General features: G+C 47.0%; 2 protein-coding genes and 1 long non-coding RNA gene across 50 annotated transcripts in view; 1 reads left to right on the top strand and 2 right to left on the bottom strand.

The window, feature by feature from the left end:
- The window catches only part of LOC123567204 (uncharacterized), an 18,864-nt gene extending 13,212 nt beyond the window's left edge, over positions 1 to 5,652 (top strand). Inside the window, exon 3 of the long non-coding RNA XR_010587341.2 lies at positions 4,085 to 5,652. This is a non-coding gene — a long non-coding RNA (uncharacterized lncRNA). The remainder of the gene's footprint in view (positions 1 to 4,084) is intronic.
- A 2,431-nt stretch (positions 5,653 to 8,083) lies between these two features.
- Positions 8,084 to 18,332, bottom strand: PSMD4 (proteasome 26S subunit ubiquitin receptor, non-ATPase 4). Of its 6 annotated transcripts, none has more exons than XM_005541920.5 (10): positions 18,269 to 18,332; positions 13,271 to 13,411; positions 11,839 to 11,953; positions 10,946 to 11,032; positions 10,631 to 10,699; positions 10,256 to 10,471; positions 9,757 to 9,865; positions 9,428 to 9,559; positions 9,279 to 9,346; positions 8,084 to 8,371 (listed from the first exon to the last, which is right to left on the bottom strand). In XM_005541920.5, exons 1-10 carry the CDS (start codon positions 18,292 to 18,294, stop codon positions 8,201 to 8,203), a joined length of 1,134 nt encoding a protein of 377 aa, XP_005541977.2. In that variant the 5' UTR covers positions 18,295 to 18,332; the 3' UTR covers positions 8,084 to 8,200. The 6 variants fall into 6 exon arrangements, with proteins under 6 accessions (XP_005541977.2, XP_005541976.2, XP_073851901.1 ...); XM_005541919.5 differs by having other exon boundaries at positions 9,748 to 9,865; XM_073995800.1 differs by lacking the exon at positions 11,839 to 11,953.
- A 5,109-nt stretch (positions 18,333 to 23,441) lies between these two features.
- Positions 23,442 to 25,455, bottom strand: part of PIP5K1A (phosphatidylinositol-4-phosphate 5-kinase type 1 alpha) — a 53,065-nt gene continuing 51,051 nt past the window's right edge. For all 43 annotated transcript variants that reach the window (XM_073995738.1, XM_073995760.1, XM_045363831.2 and 40 more), the window contains one exon: positions 23,442 to 25,431. In XM_073995738.1, the coding sequence (XP_073851839.1) occupies positions 25,227 to 25,431 (205 nt within the window). In that variant the 3' untranslated portion in view covers positions 23,442 to 25,226. The remainder of the gene's footprint in view (positions 25,432 to 25,455) is intronic.

Here is a 25,455-nt window from a genome sequence, read left to right on the forward strand (position 1 = left end):
TACAGTGGCTCACACCTGTAATCCCAGTGCTTTGGGAGGCCGAGGCAGGCGGATCTGCTGAGGAGTTCGAGATCAGCCTGGCTACCATGGTGAAACCCTGTCTCTATTAAAAATACAAAATTAGCAGGGTGCGGTGGCAGGCGCCTGTAATCCCAGCTACTCAGGAGGCTGAGGCAGGAGAATCACTTGAACCTGGGAGGCAGAGGCTGCAGTGAGCCGAGATCATGCCACTGCATTCCAGCCTGGGTGATAGAGTGAGACTCCGTCTCAAAAAAAAAGAAAAAAGAAAAATAACTAGAGGGGTTAAAAGTAAAAGAATAGAAAAACATATACGCCAGGGAAACACCACAAAACAGAGTTGGTGTAGCTGTGTTAATATTAGATTAAATAAAATTTAAGACTAAAAGTATTAACTAGTCATAAAGAGTTACTACATTGTTATGTTTCAATTCACGAGGAAGATACAGTAATTAAACCTGTATGTTAATAATTCAGCTTCAAACTTTTTTTTTTTTTGAGACAGAGTCTCACTCTGTCACCAGGCTGGAGTGCAGTGGCACCATCTTGGCTCACTGCAACCTCCACCTCTTCAGTTCAAGTGATTCTCCTGCCTCAGCCTCCCAGGTAGCCGGGACTACAGGCACGTGCCACCACACCCAGCTAATTTTTGTATTTTTAGTAGAGATGGGGTTTCACCATGTTGGCCAGGATGGTCTTGATCTGGACCTCATGATCCACCGGCCTCGGCCTCCCAAAGTGCTGGGATTACAATCATGAGCCACTGCACCTGGCCCCCTCAAACTTTTTTTTTTTTTTTTTAGATAGGGTCTCACTGTGTTGCCCAGGCTGGAGTGCACTGGCCTCATCATGGCTCACTGCAGCCTCAAATTCCTTGGCTTAAGCAGTGCCTCCCACCTTGGCCTCCTGAGTAACTAGAACTAGTGGCGCATGCCACAATGCCCAGCTAATTATTATATCATTATTGTTATTTTTTGTCTCTGTAGAGGCAGGGAGACAAGGAGAGCACCAGAAGGTAAAAATAAAAATTAAAATTAAAGAAGGTCAAGCAGCTGGCATATGCTCCCTTTAATTCTTTCAATCATTTTCTCCTCTCCCCTTCCTATTTATTTCCTGTCTAGAACACAGGCCTGATGGTTAAAGGATCTTGTGATCTTGTGATTTTTCAGGCAAATTGAGAAAGCCAAAGCCTTTTTTTTCTGAGGCAGGTTCTCACTGTGTCACCCAGGCTGGAATGCAGCAGCATGTTCGAGGCTCACTGCAGCCTCAACCTCCCAGGCTCAAGGGATCCTCCCAGATCCTCCCACCTCAACCTTCCAAGTAGCTAGGACTAGCATGAGCCACTGTGCCCGGCCAAACACAGGCCTTTAAGGATGGCAGAGCAGGGAGAAAAACAGAGATCTTCAAGGATGCAGACCAGCCTCGGAACCTGATGAATTCCTGGGGACACTAGATGAGCCCTGGACTGCCTGCATCCAGATTTCATTACCTTGAGAGAAAAATTAACTTCCATCTTGTTTAACTCTCTGTTACTTCTAGTCTCTGTTACAAACATAAATGCAATTCCAAGTCAATTCATAATTAGTACTGCAAGTAAGTAGTCAAGTAAGAGTATCTAAGACCAGCCCGGCCAGCATGGCAAAACCCTGTCTCTACTAAAAAATACAAAAATTAGCAGGGCATGGTGGCAGGCACCTGTAATCTGGCTACTCGGGAGGCTGAGGCAGGGAGAATTGCTTGAACCTGGGAGGCAGAGGTTGCAGTGAGCCGAGACACTCCAGCCTGGGCGACAGAGGAGACTCTGTCTCAAAATAAATAATTAATTAAAAATAAATAAATTAGCTGGTTCATGGAATGAATGAATAAATAAATAAGCCGGGCATGGTGGTGCCTGCCTGTGGGTCTCAGCTACTGGGAGGCTGAGGTGGGAGGATTGCTTAAGCCTGGGAGGTCAAGGTTGCAGTAAGCTGTGATCATGCCACTGCACTCCAGCCGTGGGGACAGAGTGAGACCCTATCTCAAAAAATAAAATAAAAGAGGGGTCGGGCATATGGCTCATGACTGTAATCTATAATCCCAGCACTTTGGGAGGCCAAGGTGGGTGGATTGCTTTGAGCTCAGGAGTTTGAGACCAGCTGGGGCAACACGGCGAAACGTCGTCTCTATTAAAAATACAAAAATTAGGCCGGGCGCGGTGGCTCAAGCCTGTAATCCCAGCACTTTGGGAGGCCGAGGTGGGTGGATCACAAGGTCAGGAGATCGAGACCATCCTGGCTAACATGGTGAAACCCCGTCTCTACTAAAAATACAAAAAAAAACTAGCCGGGCATGGTGGCGGGCGCCTGTAGTCCCAGCTACTCGGAGGCTGAGGCCAGAGAATGGCGTGAACCCGGGAGGTGGAGCTTGCAGTGAGCCGAGATCGCGCCACTGCACTCCAGCCTGGGCGATAGAGCCAGACTCCGTCTCAAAAAAAAAAAAAATAAAATAAAAATAAAAATAAAAATACAAAAATTAGCCAGGCGTGGTGTCACATGCTACTCAGGTGGCTGAGGCAGGAGGATCGTTTGAAACCAGGAGGCGTAGGCTGCAGTAAGCTGAGATTGCGCTACTGCCTTCCAGCCTGGGCAACAAAGTGAGACCCTGTCTCAAAAACAAAACCAAAAACAAACAAAAATAAATAAAATCTGGCATTGGCTTAGGAAAAGTGGGTTAGGCAGTTGTCAGGAATGATATACCCAGTACAGGCTGGAAAGCTGGTAACCCTTAGTACCTGCGAAGCACTTAGTCAGATAGTTCCCTATTTTGCCTTAGAAAGCAGTTAAGGCTGGATGTAGTGGCACACGCCTGTAATCCCAGAACTCTGGGAGGTTGAGGCAGGCGGATTGCTTGAACCCAGGGGTTTGAGACCAGCCTGGGCAACATAGCAAACCCCATCTCTACAAAAAATACAAAAATTAGCTGGGTATGGTGGCACCTGTCTGTGGTCCCAGCTATTCAGGAGGCTGAAGTGGGAGGATCACTTGAGCCCACAAGGCAGAAGTTGCAGTGAGCCAGGATCACACCACTGCACTCCAGCCTGGGTGACAGAATGAGACCCTGTCTCAAAAGAAAAGGAAGGCTGGGCGCGGTGGCTCACGCCTGTAATCCCAGCACTTTGAGAGGCCAAGGCAGGTGCATCACCTGAGGTCAGGAGTTTGAGACCAGCCTGACATGGTGAAACCCCGTCTCTACTAAAAATACACTTCTGTGTGCACTTCTGTCCTTAAGACTCAGCTCAAACTCCAACACAACCGGGAAAACCTTTCAACATCTTGTTACACACACATAACCACCTTTAATTTTCACAACCACCTTATGAGTTAGAGGAATTAGGTAACTGAACTTAAGGAAGAGTTTCTAGTTATGTCGTGAATTGAGCTTATCTCTGCTCACCGTAGAAATCACATCAAAATAAGAGTAAAGAAGTGAAAAAGGCCAGGGATGGTGGCACGTGCCCGTAGTCCCAGCTACTAGGGAGGTGAAGGTGGGAGGATCACCTGAGCCTGGGAGGCCAGGGCTGCAGTAAGCCATGATGGCACAACTGCTCTGCAGCCTGGGCAACAAAGTGAGACCCTGTCTCAAAAAATAGCCGGGCGTAGTGTCTCATGCCTGTCATCCCAGCACTTTGGGAGGCCAAGGATCATGAGGTCAGGAGATCAAGACCATCCTGGCTAACACGGTGAAACCCCGTCTCTACTAAAAATACAAAAAATTAGCCGGGCGTGGTGGTGGGCACCTGTAGTCCCAGCTACTCGGGAGAATGAGGCAGGAGAATGGCGTGAACCCGGGAGGCGGAGCTTGTGGTGATCTGAGATCGAACCACTGCACTCCAGCCTGGGCGACAAAGCGAGACTCCGTCTCAAAAAATAAAAAATAAAAATAAGTAAACAAAAAATAAGACATGAAAGAGCACAAGGACAAAGAGAAGACTACAGCAAATGAGAGATTTAGTTTGATAAATGGAAAGCCAGATGTGCAAGATAACTGACTTAACTTTGGGGATTTTTCCATTCTGCTCATAATGTAGGGAGTGAAGAGCCAACGAAGAACAAAATAATCAGTCTTAGAACCCAGAAAGGCTCAAACACAGAAAAGTCCTTGGTCCTCTGAAAGCAGGGGAAGGAGGATTGGAAAATTCCTTTTTGGAGATGACTGACTCAGGAGAAGCCGACAGGAACTCAAAGGCTGCTCTCTCCCTTCTTACTCCCAGGGAAGCCCACATATGACAGTCTCTGCGCACCCCATCCATGGAGTTTCCAGGCAGCTCTCTCTTAAGTGGGGACAGACAGCCAAGAATCATCTGAGAGCTGAAGGCAGTCTCCAACATAAAAGAAGCCAAATGAGGAGGAGCCCAGAGAGTAACACATAATGAGGGGACCAGAAGAAAATATCCTAAAACTGCAATTACTATCCTTAGAAATTAAGATTGGCCAGGCACGGTGGCTCACGCCTGCAATCCCAGCACTTTGGGAGGCCGAGGCGGATAGATCATGAGGTCAGGAGTTCAAGACCAACTTGGTCAAGATGGTGAAACCCTGTCTATACTAAAAATACAAAAATTAGCCAGGTATGGTGGCACATGCCTGTAGTCCCAGCTATTCAGGAGGCTGAGGCAGGAAAATCGCTTGAACCCAGGAGGCAGACGTTGCAGTAAGCTGAGATCATGCCACTGAACTCCAGCCTGGGCGACAGAACGAGACTCTGTATCAAAAAAATACATATATATATAAGAGAAGATATTGCACCCATGATATAAAAACAGAATGCTTTTTTTCTGTTTTTTGGGACAATCTTGCTCTGTTGCCCAAGCTAGAGTACAGTAACGTGATCACTGCTCATTGCAGCCTGGACCCCTGAGCTCAAGTGATACTCCCACCTCAGCCTCATGAGTAGCTAGAACTATAGGTGCACTGCACCACAACCAGCTAATTTGTTTTTTGTTTTTAATTAAGAAAATGTGGGGGAATGGAGTCTTGCCATGTTCCCCAGGCTGTTCTTGAACTCCTGGGCTCAAGTGATCCTCCCGCCTCGGCCTCCCAAAGTGTGGGATTACAAGCATGAGCTACTACACCCAGCCCTAGTTTCTTAATAATACCCCCTGAAAACTAGAATACAGGCCATGGGAAAGGTGGCTCACGCCTGTAATCCCAGCACTTTGGGAGGCCAAGGTGAGCGGATCACTTACGGTTAGGAGTTCCAGACCAGCCTGGGCAATGTGGTGAAACCCCATCTCTACAAAAAATACAAAATCCAGATGGGCGTTGTGGCATGCACCTGTAGTCCCAGATAGTTGAGACAGTGAGGCAAGAGGATTGCTTGAGCCTCAGAGGTAGTGGCAGCAAGTCAGCCTGAGCCGTGTTCATGCCACTGCATTGCAGCCTGGATTACAAAGTGAGATCCTGTCTCAACACCAACAAACAAGATTCCTCTGGATGCTGAAACATTGAGAAAAATAAAAACAAACAAAAAGAAAACTGAAAACAATGAGGCAATGCCTTCAAAATCTAAAGAAACATTATTTTAAATGTAGAATTCTATACTCTGCCAAGATGTTTTCAGGCATACACAAAATAAACTTGCTGTGCTTCTTTCTCAGGAAGCTACTGGATGACAAATTCTGTTAAAACAGAGGATGAAACAAAAGAAAACCAAAACATGGCATCCAGGAAAGAAGTGATTCCCAGGATGAAGGTGTAGGGAAGGGCCAAAACTGCAACTTTGCAGCAGGTTTAGGACAACCAGTCCACATTGGAGCAAGCTCAGGAGGCCATCACATGAGGTTAACAGGTTACCTACTGTATTTGACCAATTTGAGAGGAGGTTTCTATTTCTGAAAGTAAAAGAATAAAAAAAAAAAACAATGCTGGGTGTGGTGGTTCACGCCTGTAATTCCAGCACTTTGGGAGGCTGAGGTGGGCAGACTGTTTGAGCTCACGAGTTTGAGACCAGTGTAGGTAACCTGGCGAAACCCCGTCTCTACAAAAAAAAATATAAAAATTAGTCAGGCATTGTAATCCCAGCACTTCAGGAGGCCGAGGCGGGCGGATCACAAGGTCAGGAGTTCAAGACCAGCCTGGCCAAGATGGTGAAACCCCATCTCTACTAAAAATACAAAAATTAGACGGGCGTGGTGGCACATGCCTGTAATCCCAGCTACTTGGGAGGCTGAGGCAGCAGAATCGCTTGAACCCGGGAGGCGGAGGTTGCAGTGAGCAGATATCGTGCCACTGCATTCCAGCCTGGGCAATAAGAGCGAAACTCTGCCTCAAAAACAACAAAAAAAAATAAATTATAATATTCTATAGTAAATAGTATAGATAATGCCTAAAATGGAAAAATTAAGAAATAGCCATATAAATTCATTCTTTGGGAATAAGGAAGTAAGTACAGGAAGAGCTAGCTAAGAAGTTAAATTACTTCTGGGAGTAGGCCTCAAGACTGCAGAGGGTTGGGGCAGGACCCTACCAATTTTTATTACAAATCTAACTTTTAAAACTGTATGGGCCAGGCACGGTGGCTCATACCTATAATCCCAGCACTTTGGGAGGCCAATGTGGGAGGATCACTTGAGCCCAGGAGTTCAAGACCAACCTGGGAAACAGACCCCATCTCTCTAAAAAAAATTAAAAATTAGCCTGGCATGGTGGTACACACCTATAGTCCCAGCTACTTGGGAGGCTGAGGCATGAGAATTGCTTGAGCCTGAGAGGCAGAGGTTGCAGTGAGCCAAGACAGCGCCACTGCACTCCAGCCTGGGCGACAGAGTGAGACTCCATCTCAAAAAAAAAAAAATTAGCTGGGTGTGGTAGTGTGTGCCTTAGTCCCAGCTACGCAGGAGACTGAGGCAAGGGGATCCTTTAGGCTAGGAGGTTGAGGCTACAGTGAGCTATGATCACACCACTGCACCCCAGCCTGGGCGACAGAGCACAGACTTTAAAATTTTTTTAATATATACTTTTTTGAGACAAGAGTCTCCGTCACCCAGGCTGGAATGCAGTGGCACAATCTTGGCTCACTGCAACCTCCGCCTCCTGGGTTCAAGCAATTCTCCTGCCTCAGCCTCCTGAGTAGCTGGGATTACAGGTGTGTGCCACCATGCCCGGCTAATTTTTTTTTTTTTTTTTTTGTATTTTTAGTAGAGACAGAGTTTCACCATATTGGTCAGACTGGTCTTGAACTCCTGACATTGTGATCCACCGAACTTGGCCTCCCAAAGTACTGGGATTACAGGCGTGAGCCACCACACCCAGCCAAAAAAAACATACTTTAAAAAAAAATTATAAAGGGAATAGATGTTCCTTGTGAAATATTTAAACAGTATGATATAAAGTCTCAAGGTAGGGTTACTTGTAGTGTGGATTTGATGCGTGTACACTGAGAGGAAAACGCCAGCAGGGTGTTTAGGACAGCAGATATTCGGGAGACAGCATAACTGATGCAGGGAGGTGCTGGCGGGAAGGAGGGAGCCAGAGCTTCCTGCCTCAAGACCTTGACTCTGTAAAGATGTCAGGCTTCTGTTGAGAGTAATGGGGGAGTAGAGGAAGGTATAGTAGTTGCTACAAGGAACTGACTTGCAGGGCTGACCAGGGTCACTGAAGGCAGCGAGCGATAGGAAACTACTGTTTGGTGGTGACTCAACTGGTGAGACAGGTCTGAGACAAGTCTGGATTTTGATCCTGGTTCTACCTCTTCATTAGCTAAATATCCTTGGCCAAATAACCTAAACTTGCTGAACCTTAGAAGTACACATGAAAAAACTGAAAAGGTTGAGTACCATTCCACACTTGGGGTTCAGCTGTGTCAGAGTGCAGAGTAAAAGTTATTGGCAAGAAGATGGTTTAAACAAGGTCTTCGTTCATTAGAAATGGAAACATGGCTCCTGGGCCTGTAATCCCGGCACATTAGGAGGCCCAGACAGGTGGAAAGAGAGACATGGAGAACTCAACAAGGAAGGCTCTTCTTTAGGCCAGGAGCTCCTCCCCTCTCTCACACTCAACACCATCACTATTTGAAGCAAGAAAGGAAAAAAAGCTGCCAAGCTTTATTTAGGCTGTAATGGTTACAGATAACACACATCTAACCCTATATTCCGTGCTTCCCATGCAGTCCCCTGAGCAGGCTCAGCTACCCTTTCCCTCCAGTCTCACTTCTTGTCTTCCTCTTTCTTGTCCTTCTTGCCGTCCTTGGTGGCCTGGGAGGCCAGGGAGCCCATAGCATTTCGAATGGCTTCATTGTTGGGATCCACACCTGGGAGGTTCTCTAGGACACTCTGAAGGAACTCGGGGTCCTGCATCACGTCGTAATCATCCTCCTCCTGCAAACAGGCAGTGTGAGCTCAGGGGAGGGTGTGGAGCAGCAGGGAGTAAGCAGGTGTGAAGGACAGGAGCATGCCGCTGCCGGAGCTCCCCTGCCTTCTGACTGTGTGGGGATTCGGGCACCTCTGGCCGAGGTAAGGAAAGGACAAATCAGCAAAATCCTTTCTATGGCATGAATGCAAACAGTTATTACTGACCAAATAGAGGAGGCACCTGTTGAGAACTGTTTTTTTTTTTTTTTTTTTTTGAGACGGAGTCTCGCTCTACCGCCCAGGCTGGAGTGCAGTGGCCGGATCTCAGCTCACTACAAGCTCCGCCTCCCGGGTTTACGCCATTCTCCTGCCTCAGCCTCCCGAGCAGTTGGGACTACAGGCGCCTGCCACCGCGCCCGGCTAGTTTTTTGTATTTTTTTAGTAGAGACGGGGTTTCACCGTGTTAGCCAGGATGGTCTCGATCTCCTGACCTCGTGATCCGCCCGTCTCGGCCTCCCAAAGTGCTGGGACTACAGGCTTGAGCCACCGCGCCCGGCCTGAGAACTCTGTTAATTGAGCTCTGAGGAGAAAAACAGATTCCATCACACTGAGGTTTCCTGCTCTCAAGACACCCAGTTCTCCTTTTTCTTTTTCCCAGACCCTCTTTTCTCCCTCCTGGGTAGACATCCTAGAGAACTGCCCAGGCTGCTCCCACCAGCAAGGAAGGAAAATTACAGAACATGAGGACACTTATCCAACTTTGACCACTAGCATTGCTACCTTAGCAAGGTTTACATGTAAGAAATGCATATCCATGTGTTTCCCTCTGCTCCTCAAAGGACTTAGCTATGGTAGAAATGCTCCCAGCCTCAGAGGGATGAGGATCTAAATTCAAGGACTTTAAACCTGATGCGGGGGCAGGTTTGGGTCTCACCTTGGCTGGCTCAGATGTGTCCATGGCTGAGCTGGCATCAATGTCTGCTGATTCCGCCTGGCCAAACTCTGAGGAAGAGAGGTCACTCTGTTCAGTTACCCTTCTTCATCCCAGCCCTCTGCCTAGGCACCACCCAGGCTCTGGCTCACCTGCTCCCTGCAGGGACATCTGCATGGCATAAGCAATCTGCTCTTCCTCAGTCATACTGCTTAGGTCAGGAAGCCCAGTGCGGCCAAACTCTTGCTGGCTGATGGTCATCTTCAGCAGGGCATCATCTGAGTCTGGGAAAAGGAAAAGAGGAGCAGGGTAGAATTGATGCCATATCCACACAGGCCAGCCTCCAAAGCCATTCCCCTAGCCTGGCCCTCCCACATATTCCTACTCTGTCAGACCTCCACACTCTCCCTGCAGTGCCTATACCCAGCTTTCAATGTTTAGCATCCCACAGTCCCAGGACTTCAGATTCCACCTCTTTCACCTTCAGTCCCAGTCGTAGCAATCCCGGCCTCAGCAGCAGAAGCTGCAGCTGCCCGCCGGGCCTCCTCCTCCTGCCGCTGCCGCTGCTCTTCCATTGATACACGAAGGGCCTGATGAAGAGCAGGGCACAATCAGGGCTCCCCTGCCCTCACTCCTACAGGGAGCTGGGAAAGTTAGTTGGGGTGTAGGAAAGGAACATAAAGGGGCAGCTTCTGGTTTATCACACAGAGAAGCTGGAGGGATAAGCAGTGGTATAGGATTAAAAAGGACTTGGGAGAAGCCTTGGTTTTCATCAGGGGGAGTGAAAAAGAAAGCGTCTGACATTAGTGCTCCTAGAGATCAGACAGAAGTATAGGGAAGAGGGGGCAAAAGGAGGTCTTGGAATATGAGTTACTGGGAGTGTCTAGGACTGTTCAGCCTAGTAGAAGCTCTGTGATGTGTGTGCCAGAAAAGAACAAAAAAGGGCCTTTGGGCTCTACCTGGGGTCAACATTTGCTCACCAAGGCCAGCTCAGGATCAGCACTGGGATCTACTCCAAATTCAAAGTCACTGGCACCAAGACCCAGCATGGCACCACCTTCGCCAGCCAAAATCGGAGAACTGATGAGAGCATCAGCCAAGCTGGGCCCAGGAGGCACTGTCACCAGATGAGAACCGGTTCCATCTTTGCCATTCAACGTGTTTACAAAGGCTGTCAGCTTTTCTGTGTTCACCTCCTGGTGAGGAAAGAACACAGGACGCCCTCCTTCAGGCCTTGCTCCCTGTTCTTTGCCACGTCCATACTACTCTGCTACAGTGCCCACACTCCTCAGGGTTAAGGACCATTCTGTTTATAACCAAATTAAGCCAATGCCCTCCAATCAGTCCCTACTCACCTCTTCCCCAAAATTGATAATGTCAACATTTACTTTCTCCTTCTTGAGGCGTTTAGCCAGTTTCACCAGCTGGGAAGAAGGGGAGAAAAATCAAGAAATTTGTTCCATACTCGAGGGGGGAAAGGACCTGCCGCATAAAAGCATACAGAACTCTATTGACCTCCCCAAGGTCCTACAACAGAAAAACTGAATTCTCCACATTCACCTTTCCCCAAAGTCATGAGCCTGATGCCTCTGCCAGGTTCTCCTGAGGGATGAAAGACCTCAGTCCCAAACACTGGCTGCCCACATTCCCCAGCTGCCACTTGGACTCACATCCTTCTCATTGTCCTCCACCGGGCTTCCCACAAAGGCAATGATGCGCATCTTGTGATTCTTGCCCTGTCGGTGCTTCAGAGCCAGCTTGTAAAGGGAGAGGAAGTTCTCAGAGTCAACCAGAGAAATCACTCAGCTCTTTCCTCTGTCACTCGGTTCCGTTTTCTTACAGTTTCTTTGTACCTCAAGTATACCATCTACCATCACGCTCACACAAGATTTAACACCCCCAATTCCTCCCTTTTTGCTGTGACTCTCTGTGCATAAAGAAGGGAGGTTAATTCTCCTTTTTTTTTTTTTTTTTTTTTTGAGATGGAGTCTCGCTCTGTCACCCAGGCTGGAGTGCAGTGGCACGATCTCGGCTCACTGCAACCTCCACCTCCTGGGTTCCAGCGATTATCCTGCCTCAGCCTCCCGAGTACTGGCCAATTTTTATATTTTTAGTAAAGATGGAGTTTTACCACGTTGGGCAGACTGGTCTCGAACTCCTGACCTCAGGTGACCCTCCCAAAGTGCTGGGATTACAGGTGTGAGCCACCGCACCCAGCCTTTTTTTTTTTTTTTTAAAAAAAAAAAAAAAAAAAAAAAGAGAAACATGGTCTCGCTATGTGCCAGGTCTTAAACTGCTGGCCTTCAGCAATCCTCCTCCTTTGGCCTCCCAAACTGCTGGGATTACAGGCGTGAGCTACCACACCCAACCTTAATTCTCAATTCTAGGGATTTTTCCCCTTACAACCCTCAACTACCCTTGACTCATCCCCCATATCCTTTCTATGCCAAGTTAACTTTCTCTTGCTCTGGTCCTAGCTCAGGAATCCAGGGGAGAAATAAGTATGATGGAGGCAGGACCTCAGAGCAGGGAGAAACAGTCCAGAGAACCCAGTAGGACTCACATGGGCCACGCGGATACCAGTGCAGAAGGTGATCTTGCCCTTGGGTTGGACAGTGTGCAGCTTGGACAGGATACGACCAGTGTCTGGGGTGAGTGTGGTCAGCACTTCACAGTCACTGGGATGTAGGAAAAGCATTTCAGTGAGTTCAGGTCAGCACAACTACCTCTAAACTGTGTCTGAGTTTTCTTTAAAGACCTGGATAATAACCACTATTTCTATTCTAACTGTAATCTCTATTCTTCTTTTTTATTTTTTGAGACAAAGTCTTGCTCTGTCACCTAGGCTGGAGTGCAGTGGCACAATCTTGGCTCACTGCAATCTCCGCCTCCTGGGTTCAAGGGATTCTCCTGCCTCAGTCTCCTGAATAGCTCGGATTACAGATGTGCACCACCATGCCCGGCTAATTTTTGTATTTTTAGTAGAGACAGGGTTTTGCCATGTTGGCCAGGCTGGTCTCGAACTCCTGACCTCAAGTGATCCGTCTGCCTTGGCCTCCCAGAATGCAGGGATTACAGGTGTGAGCCACTGTGCTTGGCCTCTATTCTTCTTAATCAAATATCTAGTATTTAATGGAAACCAAGCACAGAAATAATTAAGTGGTTGGCTTTGTAAGAAACCTGCCCTCTACTTCCAAATGTTTTCCCCTAACTCCTTTTAAAGGCTCACAGGGCCCTGAGAATCCACCAAAATAACGATGCTACTTTGTATCTCTCCTGTCTTCTCCACCTCCAGACCCATTTTCCCAGCTAACACTATGTACACTGGAGTGGGAGGCTACTCATTTAAGAATTACCAGTTCCTAAAACAAAACACTTTCAGGGTAAAAGGATGTGTGATATATGCCTAGGGGCTCTGATCCAAAAATTTCTTTTTCTCTTTTTTTTTTTTTTTGAGATAGAGTCTCATTCTGTCCCCCAGGCTGGTGTGCAGTGGTATGATCTTGGCTCACTGCAACCTCCGCCTCCCGGGTTCAAGCGATTCTCCTGCCTCAGGCTCCTGAGTAGCTGAGATTACAGGTACCCACCACCACACCTGGCTAATTTTTGTATTTTTAGTAGAGACAGGGTTTTGCCCTGTTACCCAGGCTGGTCTCAAACTCCTGGGATTACAGGCGTGAGCCACTGCGCCCAGCCCAAAATCACTTTTCACTGACTTTAAAATATATTATGAAATTTCACCCCTTACCCTAGCCCTGCCCAACAAACAATAAAAAGAAACAGAAATTTCACCCCAGGAGATTTAGCTTCTGTACTGTATTAAATTAAACCGAGCAGGTTAATACAAAAAACAAGTTGCTATTAACATTTACACTAAAAAGTGAAGAAGGCAATCTAGGAAGGTGATGGGCAAAAGCAGCCTCAAGGAATCTACAGAAGAGTAGCATGTAACAACCACCCACCTACTGAGTCCCCTCCTCCTCTGTCCCCCATACTTAGCCAGTGTGATAAGGCCCACGTTGTTCTCGGGGTTGCTGCGGGTCTTTGAATGACAAACTATGTTGACAGCGTCCTGCTGGGCCTGCAGCCGGGTGGGTAAGAAGTCTCCATTCCGCATATACTCACTGTTGTCCACACTGCCAGATTAGGGTTGAAGGACAAGAGAGAAGAAATGTAGAAGTTCTCCAAAACCTTCTCTCCAGTTCCAGGGGCCCCCTATAGCAGCAGCTCTCAGTCTTCATAGAATCACCTGTAGCTTTTTTTTCCTTTTTTAAATATACAGATGATCAAGCCTTAGCCCACATTTATTGACTCAGAATAACCAATGAGGAATTTTTTTTTTTTTTTTTTTTTTTTTTTTTTTTGAGGCAGGGTCTTGCTCTGTCACTCAGGTGGAGTAGAGTGGTGCACTCATGGCTCACTGCAGCGTCCACCTCCTGGGCTCAAGTGATCCTCTCACCTCAGCCTCCCAAGTAGCTGGGATTATAGGTGTGAGCCACCACGCCCAGCTACCTTGTTTTGTAGAGACAGGGGTCTAAATATGTTGCCCAAGCTGGTCTTGAACTTCTGAGTTCAAGTGATCCTCCTGCCTCTACCTCCCCAAGTGCTGGGATAACACGTGTGAGCCACCTGTTATCTGTGTTTCAGATAATCACCTGTTTCACCTGTGCCCAGCCAAAAAAATTTTTAAATCTTTACAAAGTGATTCTGATGAGCTCCAAAGGTGGTGATCTACTGATGAACCACAGCACCTTCCTATAAGCTGCACTTAAGTGCTACTAAGCTTTGTCATGGATAATTTAACCCTCCCATTAAATGGCAGTAATCCAAATACAAGAAATGAAGAAGGTAACTTAAAAATATCAATAGCTGGGCGTGGTGGCTCACGTCTGTAATCCCAGCACTTTGGGAGGCCGAGGCGGGCAGATCACCTGAGGTCAGGAGTTCGAGACCAGCCTGACCAACATGTAGAAACCCTGTCTCTACTAAAAATTAAAAATTAGCTGGGCATGGTGGCACATGCCTGTAATCCCACCTACTTGGGAGGCTGAGACAGGAGAATCACCTGAACCCAGGAGGTGGAGGTTGTGGTGATCACGCCATTGCACTGTAGCCTGGGCAACAAAAGCAAAACTTCGTCTCAAAAAAAAAAAAGAAAAAAAAAAAATCTATAACATAGGCTGGGCATGGTGGCTTATGCCTGCAATCCCAGCACTTTGGGAGGTGGAGGCAGGTGTATCACTTGAAGTCAGAAGTTCGAGAGTGTTGGCTAACATCGTGAAACCCCGTCTCTACTAAAAATACAATAATTAGCGAGGCGTGGTGGTACACACTTGTAGTCCCAGCTACTCAGGAGGCTGAGGCAGGAGAATTGCTTGAACCCGGGAGGCCAAGGTTGCAGTGAGTTGAGATCACGCTATTGCACTGCAGCCTGGGCAACAAGAGCGAGACTGGGTCTCAAAAAAAAAAAAAAGAACTACGTGCATACTGCCACAAAAATAATAAAATACCTTGGCTGGACACGGTGGCTCACGCCTGTAATGTTAGCACTCTGAGACGCTGAGGTGGGCGGATCACCTGAGGTCAGGTGTTTGAGATCAGCCTGACCAATATGATGAAACCGCATCTCTACTAAAAATACAGAAAAAAAATTACCTGGTCATGGTGGCAGGCGCTTGTAATCCCAGCTACTCGGGAGGCTGGGACAGGAGAATCCCTTGAACCCGGGAGGCGGAGGTTGCAGTGAGCCGAGATGGCACCATTGCACTCCAGCCTGGGCAACAAGAGCGAGACTCCATCTCAGAAAAACAAACAAAACAAACAAACAAAAAAAACAAACCTAGGAATACAACTAACCAGGGAGATGAAAGATCTCTACAATGAGAATTACAAAATACTGCTCAAATAAAGAAGATACAAACAAGTGGAAAAACATCCCACGCTCATGAATAGGAAGAATCAGTATCATTAAAATGGCCATACTGCCAGGCATGGTGGCTCACACCTGTAATTCAAGCACTTTGGGAGGCCGAGGTGGGCAGATCACTTGAGGCCAGGAGCTCAAGACCAGCCCGGCCAACATGGCCAAACCCCATCTTTGCTAAAAATACAAAAAATAAGCCAGGTATAATGGCAGGTGCCTGGAATCCTAGCTACTTGGAAGGCTGAGGCACAATAATCAGTTGAACCTGGGAGGCGGAGGTTGCAGTGAGCTGAGATCACACCACTGCACTCCAGCCTGGGCGACAGAGCAAGACTCTGTCTTATAAATAAATAAACAAACAAACAAACAAACAGACAAGCCATACTGCCCAAAGCAATTTACAGATTCACTGCTACTCCTATCAAACTACCAAGGACATTCTTCAAAGAACTAGGAAAAAACTATTTGAAAATTCATATGGAACCAACAAAGAGCCGGAAAAGTCAAGGCAATCCTAAGCTAAAAGAACAAAGCTGGAGGCAACTTTACCCAACTTCAAACTACTACTACAGGACTACAATAACCAAAACCACACGGTATTGGTACAAAAACAGGCACAGAAACCAATGGGACAGAATAGAGAGTCTAGAAATAAGGCTGCACACCTATGACCATCTGCTCTTGGACAAAACTGACAAAAGCAGTGAGGAGAAAGAGTCCCTATTCAATAACTGGTGCTGGCATAACTGGCTAGCCATATGCAGAAGATTGAAGATGGACCCCTTTCTTAAACCATACACAAAAATTAACTGAAGACGGATTAAAGACTTACTGTAAAACTCAAAACTATAAAAATCCTGGAAGATGGGCTGGGCACAGTAGCTCACACCTGTAATCCTAGCACTTTGGGAGGCTGAGGCGGGTGGATCACCTGAGGTCAGGAGTTTGAGACCAGCCTGACCAACATGGAGAAACCCTGTCTCTACTAAAAACACAAAATTAGCTAGGTATGGTGGCACATGCCTGTAATCCCAGCTACTCGGGAGGCTAAGGCAGGAGAATCGCTTGAACCCGGGAGGTGGAGGTTGCGGTGAGCTGAAGGTTGCAGTGAGCCAAGATTGTGCCATTGTACTCCAGCCTGGGCAGTAAGAACAACAACAACAAAAAAAAGTGGGCAAAGGAGCCAGGCGTGGTGGCTCAACACCTGTATTCCCTGAAGTTTGGGAGGCTGAGTCGGGTGGATCATCTGAGCTCAAGAGTTTGAAACCAGCCTGGCCAACATGATGAAATCCCGTCTCTACTAAAAATACAAAAAATTAGCTGGGCATGGTGGTGGACACCTGTAATTCCAGTTACTCAGGAGGCTGAGGCAGGAGAATCACTTGAACCCAGGAGGCGGAGGTTGCAGTGAGCTGAGATGGCACCACTGCACTCAATCTGGGCAAGAAGGGCAAAACTCCATCTCAAAAAGAAAAAAAAAAGTGGGCAAAGGACATGAACAGATATCAGATACTTTATTTTTATTTATTTATGTATTTATTTGAGAGGGAGTCTCACTCAGTCGCCCAGGCTGGAGTGCAGTGGCACCATCTCGGCTCACTGCAACCTCCACCTCTGGGGTTCAAACGATTCTCCCACCTCAGCCTCCGAAGTAGCTGGGACTGCAGGCGCCCACCACCGCGCCTGGCTAAATTTTGTATTTTTAGTAGAAACAGTGTTTCACCATGTTGGCCAGGCTAGTCAGGAACTCCTGACCTCAGGTGATACACCCACTTCGGCCTTCCAAAGTGCTGGGATTACAGAACTGAGCCACCGCGCCTGGCCACTTTTCAAAAGAAGACATACTATACGGCCAACAAGCATATGAAAAAGACCTCAGTATCACTGATCATTAGAGAAATGCAAATAAATCAAAACCACAATGAGATACCACCTAACACCAGTCAGAATGGCTATCCTAAAAAGTCAAAAAAGAAGCTGGCAAGGTTGCGAGAAAAGAGAACACTGGTATACCGTTGGTGCAAGTGTAAATTAGTTCAATCATTGAGAATCACTTGAACCCAAGAGGCGGAGGCTGCAGTGAGCCGGATTGGGCCACTGCACTCCAGTTCGGGCGACAGAGCGAGACCCTCTCAAAAAAAAATTATTCATCGTTTATCTGAAATTCAAATTTCACTGGGCATCCTGTATGTTACCTGGCAACGCTATGCTCCCCCAAAAAACTAAAAAGACGAAATCTCATAGGTGTCTGTCTCACCCAATTGGTGATTTGTGTTCGTCAACTATTCTGTATTACATTCAATGATTACAGGTAGAAGGAACTCTTGCAATCCTGCAAAAATTTATGTCCTCCCCATCTAATGTGACTCCTAATAGGTACTCAGCCCAAGCCTGAGACTGGCGAAGACAGCTACCTCACCGGATAAAGCCTTTGTGTCAGACAGCCCTGGGTTTAAATCTTGACTCCACCACTTAACTAGCTGTGTGATTTTGGACAAATCACTCAAAATCGCTGAGACTCGGTATCCTGAACCGTAAAACGGAGAGATAATCTACCTTAAGGTGTGGTTGTGAGGTTTAAGTGAGATAAACAAAATGACTGAGACATAAAAAGCAATCTGTAAATGGTACCTTTGAAGATGACACAGGGAAAGGTAATGAAGTTAGAGACGAGGGAATGGGGAGAGGAAGGGATTAATAATCTATTTTTCTAATAGACATTATTTTGCGAAGAAAGGAGGGCAGAAAACTATTACGATGAGTCCGAGAAGCAGAACTGTGGCTAAGGACAGACCCGGGCTGCTCTAGAGAAGACGGCGCTAGAACAGAGAAAGGCAGCAGGAATGACCGGTCAATGACCGTCCCCCTGGGGGTGAGAGGGGTAACCAGGGACTGTCTGCCACTCCACGGCCCCGGGATGACTCAGGGACTCCAGCGGGCTCCTAACCTCCGGGCCCAGGGCCGCCTCTCGCCCATGAGCTCCCGGCCCCCACCCCAGGCCCGCCCTGCCTTGGCGCCACACGCGCCCGGGACCCAGCTGTGCCCCTCCTGCCCCGAGGTAGCTCCTCACCACACCATAGTGCTTTCCAACACCATCTTGCCGCCTTCCTCCCTCCCGACCGGTTCTCCAGGACGGCCTAACAACAACTCCTCCAATTGGCCCATCGCTCTTCACCAATCACAGACCTCGGCTTGGCCAGCAGCTTCCGCCTCCGTCCCCCGTGTTGCGTTCTGGGAGTTGTAGGCGCCGCCAAACAAATGGGCTTCTTGTGGGTAGTTGAAGGGAATCGCGGTAACACAACAGGATCTAGCCTCTACTTTCCCTGCCATTGCAGTTCCCAGTTGGGGTTTCCCGCTGGCCGGATCTCAGAGGAGCTATGGAGGAACCTTTGAAAGTGCTGTGTCGGTTCCAGCTTCGTCATTTTAAAAAAAAGTGTCGGGATCGGCCGAGCGCGGTGGCTCACGCCTGTTATTCTAGCACTTTGGGAGGCCAAGGCCGGCGGATCACGAAGTCAGGAGTTCGAGACCAGCCTGACCAGCATGGTGAAACCCTGTATCTACTAAAAATACAAAAAATTAGCCGGGCATGGTGGCGCACGCCTGTAATCCCAGCTACTCGGGAGGCTGAGGCAGGAGAATTACTTGAACCCGGGAGACGGAGATTGCAATGAGCCGAGATTGCACCACTGCACTCAAGCGTGGGCAACAGAGTGAGACCCCATCTTAAAAAAAAAAAAAAAAAAAAAAAACTAGCCAGGCATAGTGGCGGGCGCCTGTAATCCCAGCTACTCTGGAGGCTGAGGAAGGAGAATCGCTTGAACCCGGGAGGCAGAGATTGCAGTGAGCACAGATCACGCCACTGCATTCCAACCTGGGGGACAGAGTGAGACTCCGTCTCAAAAAAAAAAAAAAAAAGTAGAGATCACTAATGACTTTCTACAGCCTTCAGTTCCCTGTAGAATTTTAATTCAACAAGCCCTTATACCTTTGAATTGAATTTATTTGTATATTTATCTCCTCCCCCATTTAACTAAGGGTAGGCAACGTGTCTTTTTTTTTTTTTTGAGATGAAGGAGTCTCACTCTGTCACCCAGGCTAGAGTGCAGTGTCTCGATCTAGGCTCACTGCAACCTCTGCCTCCTGGGTTCCAGCAATTCTCCCGCCTCAGCCTCCCAGGTAGCTGGGACTACAGGGGCGTGACACCATGACCGGCTAATTTTGTATTTTTAGTAGAGACAGGGTTTCACCATGTTGGCCAGGCTGGTTTCGATCTCTTGACGTCAGTTGATCCACCCGCCTCAGCTTCCCAAAGTGCTGGGATTACAGGCGTGAGCCACCACACCTGGCCAGCAATGTGTCTTAATCTTTACAATTCCCTAAGCCCAGTAGAGAGCCCAGAAAAGATTTGACAACTCAATTATATTAACTAATCTCCCAAAGAACAAACCACTAAACCATTTTGGTTTGTTAATCAAAAATTACATTTAAGGCCTGATGCAATGGCTTAGGTTTTATAATCCCAGCGTTTTGGGAGGCCCAGGCAGGAGGATCAACTCAGGCTAGGAGTTTGAGAACAGCCTGGATAACACAGCCAGACTCCGTCTCTACAAAATTTTATTGTTTGAGACAGGGTGTTGCCCTTTCGCCCAGACTGGAGTGCAGTGGCCTGATCTCGGCTCACTGCAATCTCCACCTCCAGGGTTCAAGCAATCCTCCTGCCTCAGCCTCCTGAGTAGCTGGGGCTATAGGTGCATGCCACCAAGCCCGGCTCATTTGTTTTTAATTTTTTGATGTGAGAGGATGAATTGAGTGCAGGAGTTCGAGACCAGCATAGGCAATATAGTGAGACCCCATCTCTGAAAAAAAAAAAGTCTCAAAGTGTTGGGATTACAGGTGTGAGCCATCACATCAGCTGGATATTTGATATTAAATAATTTTTTTAGGCATGATAATAGTGTTAAAGTTGTCACCATTATAAAAGGAATCTTTATTAAGGGTTATATGTTATATTCATAGACAAAAAAAGTATATGAAGTTTGGGATTTAATCCTTTGGAAGAAACAAATTGTTTTGTTTTTTGAGACAGGGTGTTAAATAAAACAAAAGAGACAAGGTCTCACTGGGCTGGAGTGCAGCAGTGGTGCAATCATATATAGCTCATTGCAACCTCAAACTCTGGGCCTCCCATCTCAGCCTCCGAAAGCTGGGATTACAAGCTTGAGCCACTGCACCCGGCCACACTGGCCTTTTATGTTGATAATTATTGAAGCTGGGTTATGTGTACACAGTGGTTTACCATACTACTCTACTTTTGGTTTGGAAATTTCCATAATGAAAAATAAAGGCCAGCTGGGCATGGTGGCTCACACCTGTAATACCAGCACTTTGAGAGGCCGAGGTGGGCAGATCACTTGAGGTAGGGAGTTCGAGACCAGCCTGGATACCCCCGTTGCAACAAAAAAATACAAAAATTAGCTGGTTGTGATGGTGCAGGCCTGTAGTCTCAGCTACTTGAAAGGTTAAGGTAGGACAGTTGCCTGAGCCCAGAAGGTAAAGGCTGCAGTGAGCTGGGATTGCTCTGGGTGATAGAACAAGACTCTAAAATAAAGAAAACCAAGGCTGGGCAATCCCAGCACTTTGGGAGGCCGAAGCAGATGGATCACGAATTCAGGAGATCGAGAAGATATTGGCCAACATGGTGAAACCCCTTCCTACTAAAAATACAAAAATTAGCCAGGCATTGTGGCGGGTGCCTATAGTCCCAGCTACTCTGGAGGCTGAAGCAGGAGAATCCCTTGAATACGGGAGGCGAAGGTTGCAGTGAGCCAAGATCGTGCTATTGTACTCCAGCCTGGGCGACAAGAGTGAAACTCCGTCTCAAAAAAAGAAAAAAGGAAAAACTAATAAAGAATGAGACTTCATCTCTGAATACTTTTCAGAATAGCTGAGATTGACATGCTTAAGAGTAAAATGTCAGACCAGATGATGATTTCCAACTTTATTATCCTATGATTTTAATTTCTCTTTTAGTTAGAAGTTTTATACTAACAGACCCTACTTGTATCTGATTATAAATTAGAGGATATAGCTAGAGAATAAGCGCTAGTCGCTGCTCACCGCTAGAGGGACCCTCTGATCATAAGAGGATTATCTACACCACCCCACTCAGTAGTTGAGTACACTTTGAGTGACAAGGTCAGGGAAGTAGAACATTTATGCCTAAAACATGTTAACCTCCAATTTCTATTAGGGAAAAAAGTGTTCTCCTTATTCAGACAAAAGGAGGACTGGCTGGGGCTGTGGGAAAATCAAATTCAAAACTTTGAGAATATGGGCTGGGTGTGGTGGCTCACGCCTGTAATCCCAGCACTTTGGGAGGCCGAGGCGGGCAAATCACTTGAGGCCAGGAGTTTGAGACCAACCTGGCAAACATGGTGAAACTGTCTCAAAAAAAAAAAGAAAGAGGCCGGGCGCGGTGGCTCAAGCCTGTAATCCCAGCACTTTGGGAGGCCGAGACGGGCGGATCACGAGGTCAGGAGATCGAGACCATCCTGGCTGACACGGTGAAACCCCGTCTCTACTAAAAAATACAAAAACTTAGCCAGGCGAGGTGGCGGACGCCTGTAGTCCCAGCTACTCGGGAGGCTGAGGCAGGAGAATGGCGTAAACCCGGGAGGCGGAGCTTGCAGTGAGCTGAGATTCGGCCACTGCACTCTAGCCTGGGCGACACAGCGAGACTCCGTCTCAAAAAAAAAAAAAAAAAAGAAAGAAAAAGAAACTTTGAGAATCCCCATTCCTCTTCCAATCCAAGTACGTGCCTTTCCTTTTTTTTTTTTTTTTTTTTTGAGACAGTGTGTCCCTCTGTTGCCAGGGTGGAATGCAATGAATGGTGCAATCTCAGCCACTGCAACCTCTGCCTCCCGGGTTCAAGTGATTCTCCTGTCTCAGCCTCCCAAGTAGCTGGGATTACAGGCACCTGCCACCATGCCTGGCTAATTTTTTTTTTTTTTTTGAGAAGGAGTTTCGCTCTTGTTGCCCAGGCTGGAGTACAATGGCTCAATCTTGGCTCACCGCAACCTCTGCCTCTCAGGTTCAAGAGATTGTCTTGACTCAGCATCCTAAGTAGCTGGGATTACAGGCGTGCACCCACCACGCCCAGCTAATTTTTTCTATTTTTAGTAAAGACGGGTTTTCTCCATATTGGTCATGTTGGTTCTCCATGTTGGTCAAACTCCCAACCTCAGGTCATCTGCTCACCTCGTCATCCCAAAGTGCTGGGATTACAAGTGTGAGCCACCACACCTGGCCTAATTTTTGTATTTTTAGTAGAGATGGGGTTTCACATTGTTGACCGGGCTGCTCTTTAACTCTTGGCCTCAAGTGATCCACTTGCCTTGGCCTCCCAAAGTGCTGGGATTACAGATGTGAGCCACTGGACCCGGCCAATCCTCTATTAATTCTGATGAAACTTTGTTAGTCTCTCAATTATTTTGTATCACATCCTATTGGGGCAAAAAATATTTCAGGGTTCCCAATATTGCCTCTAACTATACCTATTCCAATATTCTCACCATGATCTCTTCCTTGTTCTCAAAAACAGGCCATTCTCGTGCATCTAGTCCTTGTGCTGGAAGTGAAACATTCTCTAACACTTTCATCCCACATAACTGTCAATTTTTCCCCCTTTTATGTTCTGTGCCACCTTCAGATAGCTTAAGTAGCTGTCTCACATATAATACATTGTTTTCGTGTATTTGTGTTCCTCCCGGAAACTAGAAACTCTTGAAGGACAATTATTTCTTTGATCTCCAACTACTCTATGCATTGCAATCTCTATGATCTTCTAAGAGTGACACCCTAGGGCCAGGTCAAGGGAATGAAAGGGAGGGAATCACTAAGGCCAGCAACCTCAAACTTACTTTTCCCACTGTCCCTCTCCTTTCTTCTTAAACCTGAGTAAAATGAGTTTTGAATCTCCAAATCCCTGTTAAACTGGGTTGCAACCTAGGCAAGAGACCTACAGTAATTCCCCTCATATTCATTCACCGCTTTTCCTTGTGAAGACAATGGGGTTGCTGAGGAAGAGGACATACGGACATAAAGCCTTAAGAGTGAAGCTGCAGTGTTGCAAGCTGGAAAGTATGCAGCCTTTGTTTAGGGCAACACGAACAAAACTGAGCCTGCGTGGTGGAGAAGGAGTGTGAGCAGATGGTATATGAAAAAGAATCAGAAGAAATAAGAGATCTAAATAACCGATTAAAGTTTATTACATTAAAACCATGTATCACTTTTATATTGTATTTGCCATTTCTGAACAATACAAAGTAAAGGCAAATAGTGACACTTCATAAAAATGTTGATTCCCCATTCCTTTCCCTAAGACCCAGCCCTCCCTTAAATATTCCCTCCCACCCCTAACAGAACTGTGTCCTTAATAAAACACTTAAATACATCATAAATAGTAAATTATGAAAAAAAATAGCAAGAACTCTTTCCTTCTTGTAAAAAAGAACATGGCAGCAAAGACAGGCAGCCAGAAACTGGCTGGGGGTGTCTAATATAGACAGTTATTTGGGGTATGGGCTAACATATTATCAAGGCAGGGTGGGATAGAGAAGGGATAGAACAAGAATTCAACAATCTGCCTGAGATACCAGGCCCCCTTCTTCCCCTGACAAGAGTGGAAGAATCAGATGGAAAACCACAACTCTTGTAGATGGGGAGGAGAGAGCATATGTAGCCCCCATTTCCAACTTCCCTGCATGAAGACAGGGGGGTAGGACATATGGCACAGCAATGACCTCACCAAGGCAAGAATCTGCTGTCTCCCCATGAGTTTAAGAAAATATTTCCTGGTCTCATAGATACGGACTGCCTGATAAAACAGACAGGTGTCCCCTCTTCACCTTAGCTCCACAAACAGGAGAACACTGTTGGAAAAGATGAGAAGAGCAAAAAAATCTCCTTTGGAGAATGATCTAAAATTCATTTAGTAAGTCTTCACATTTAGAAAATCAACCAGAAGGCCGGGCGCGGTGGCTCAAGCCTGTAATGCCAGCACTTTGGGAGGCCGAGACGGGCGGATCACGAGGTCGGGAGATTGAGACCATCCTGGCTAACAGGGTGAAACCCCGTCTCTACTAAAAAAATACAAAAAACTAGCCGGGCGAGGAGGCGGGCGCCTGTAGTCCCAGCTACTCGGGAGGCTGAGGCAGGAGAATGGCGTGAACCCGGGAGGCAGAGCTTGCAGTGAGCTGAGATCCGGCCACTGCACTCCAGCCTGGGCGGCAGAGCAAGACTCCGTCTCAAAAAAAAAAAAAAAAAAAAGAAAATCAACCAGAATATATTTCAAATTGCAAAATAGTAATAATTATTATAGCTTGGCAGTGAACAGGATTCTGCCTAGGAAGGGCTATGATCTCCCAGCCCATGGCTGCCTCCTGTTTTAACAAAAGGGGTAAAGATTACCCCATGTCCCACTCTCCATTCCTTCAGCCTTAAGAAATTCATCAAGAAAGGTGGAGCTTAAAGAGGAGCTGCTTCTGGCAGAGCAATCACTACTCTTCTCTTCACAAACACCATGGCTCTTCTGAGGGAACCCTACGAATAGGCATCTTGTCAACACTTCTGGAGTTTTGATCTGAAGCTGGCTTGAAACTGTGTGCTGTGCGCTTTTTCCTTTTTTCAGGGAAAAAAAAAAAAAAAAAGAACGCTGAGAGGTGGTTAAACTCCCTTATCCCCCCAAAAACCTTTACAGAGATTACAGGGGTATTCTTCCAGGGATCAGGGAGAAAGAACTAAGGTGGAGATAATGTGCCAGCTAGTCTGTCCTGAGGAAACTAAAAGTCCAGTTCCTGGTCAAAGATGAGGGGAAAGAAAACTGCCAAGTACAGCAATCCCATTTCCAGCATGAAGAATGGGGGTCTGAAAAAAATTCAATTGTGGAGGCCAAGGGTTAGCCAGTTGAAAATCCGTACCACCCAACTCTGGAGTGGAGGGGATGCTTCGGTCCTCAACTGTCTGAGGCACTAATGCCCATTCATGAGGAAGGGGAAGGAGAGGAGGTTCTTCTTCAGTAAGAAGATGGAGGAGGAGCTCCCCTCGCTTCTATTACACTCCTTTTTTGATGACCAAGTAGAAGAAAATTCAGCATTGATGGGGCAAGGCCTGACACATCTCGGGATCACAGAGATGGCAGAATCTTGTTCCAGGTCTTCTGAGGCTTTGCGCTTACTGTAAAAGGAGAGTGTAAAGTTA

Source organism: Macaca fascicularis, chromosome 1 (genome assembly GCF_037993035.2).
Source record: "Macaca fascicularis isolate 582-1 chromosome 1, T2T-MFA8v1.1".
In the NCBI taxonomy this organism is placed as follows: Eukaryota; Metazoa; Chordata; class Mammalia; order Primates; family Cercopithecidae; genus Macaca; species Macaca fascicularis.

Coding starts and splice junctions, on each gene's coding strand:
- PSMD4 (XM_005541919.5), bottom strand. CDS start 18,294: ATGGTGTTGGAAAGCACTATGGTGTG. Junction 10,700..10,945: donor TGGAGGACAATGAGAAGGAT/GTGAGTCCAAGT, acceptor CCTTCTTCCCAG/CTGGTGAAACTGGCTAAACG. Junction 8,372..9,278: donor ACACATCTGAGCCAGCCAAG/GTGAGACCCAAA, acceptor GCCTGTTTGCAG/GAGGAGGATGATTACGACGT.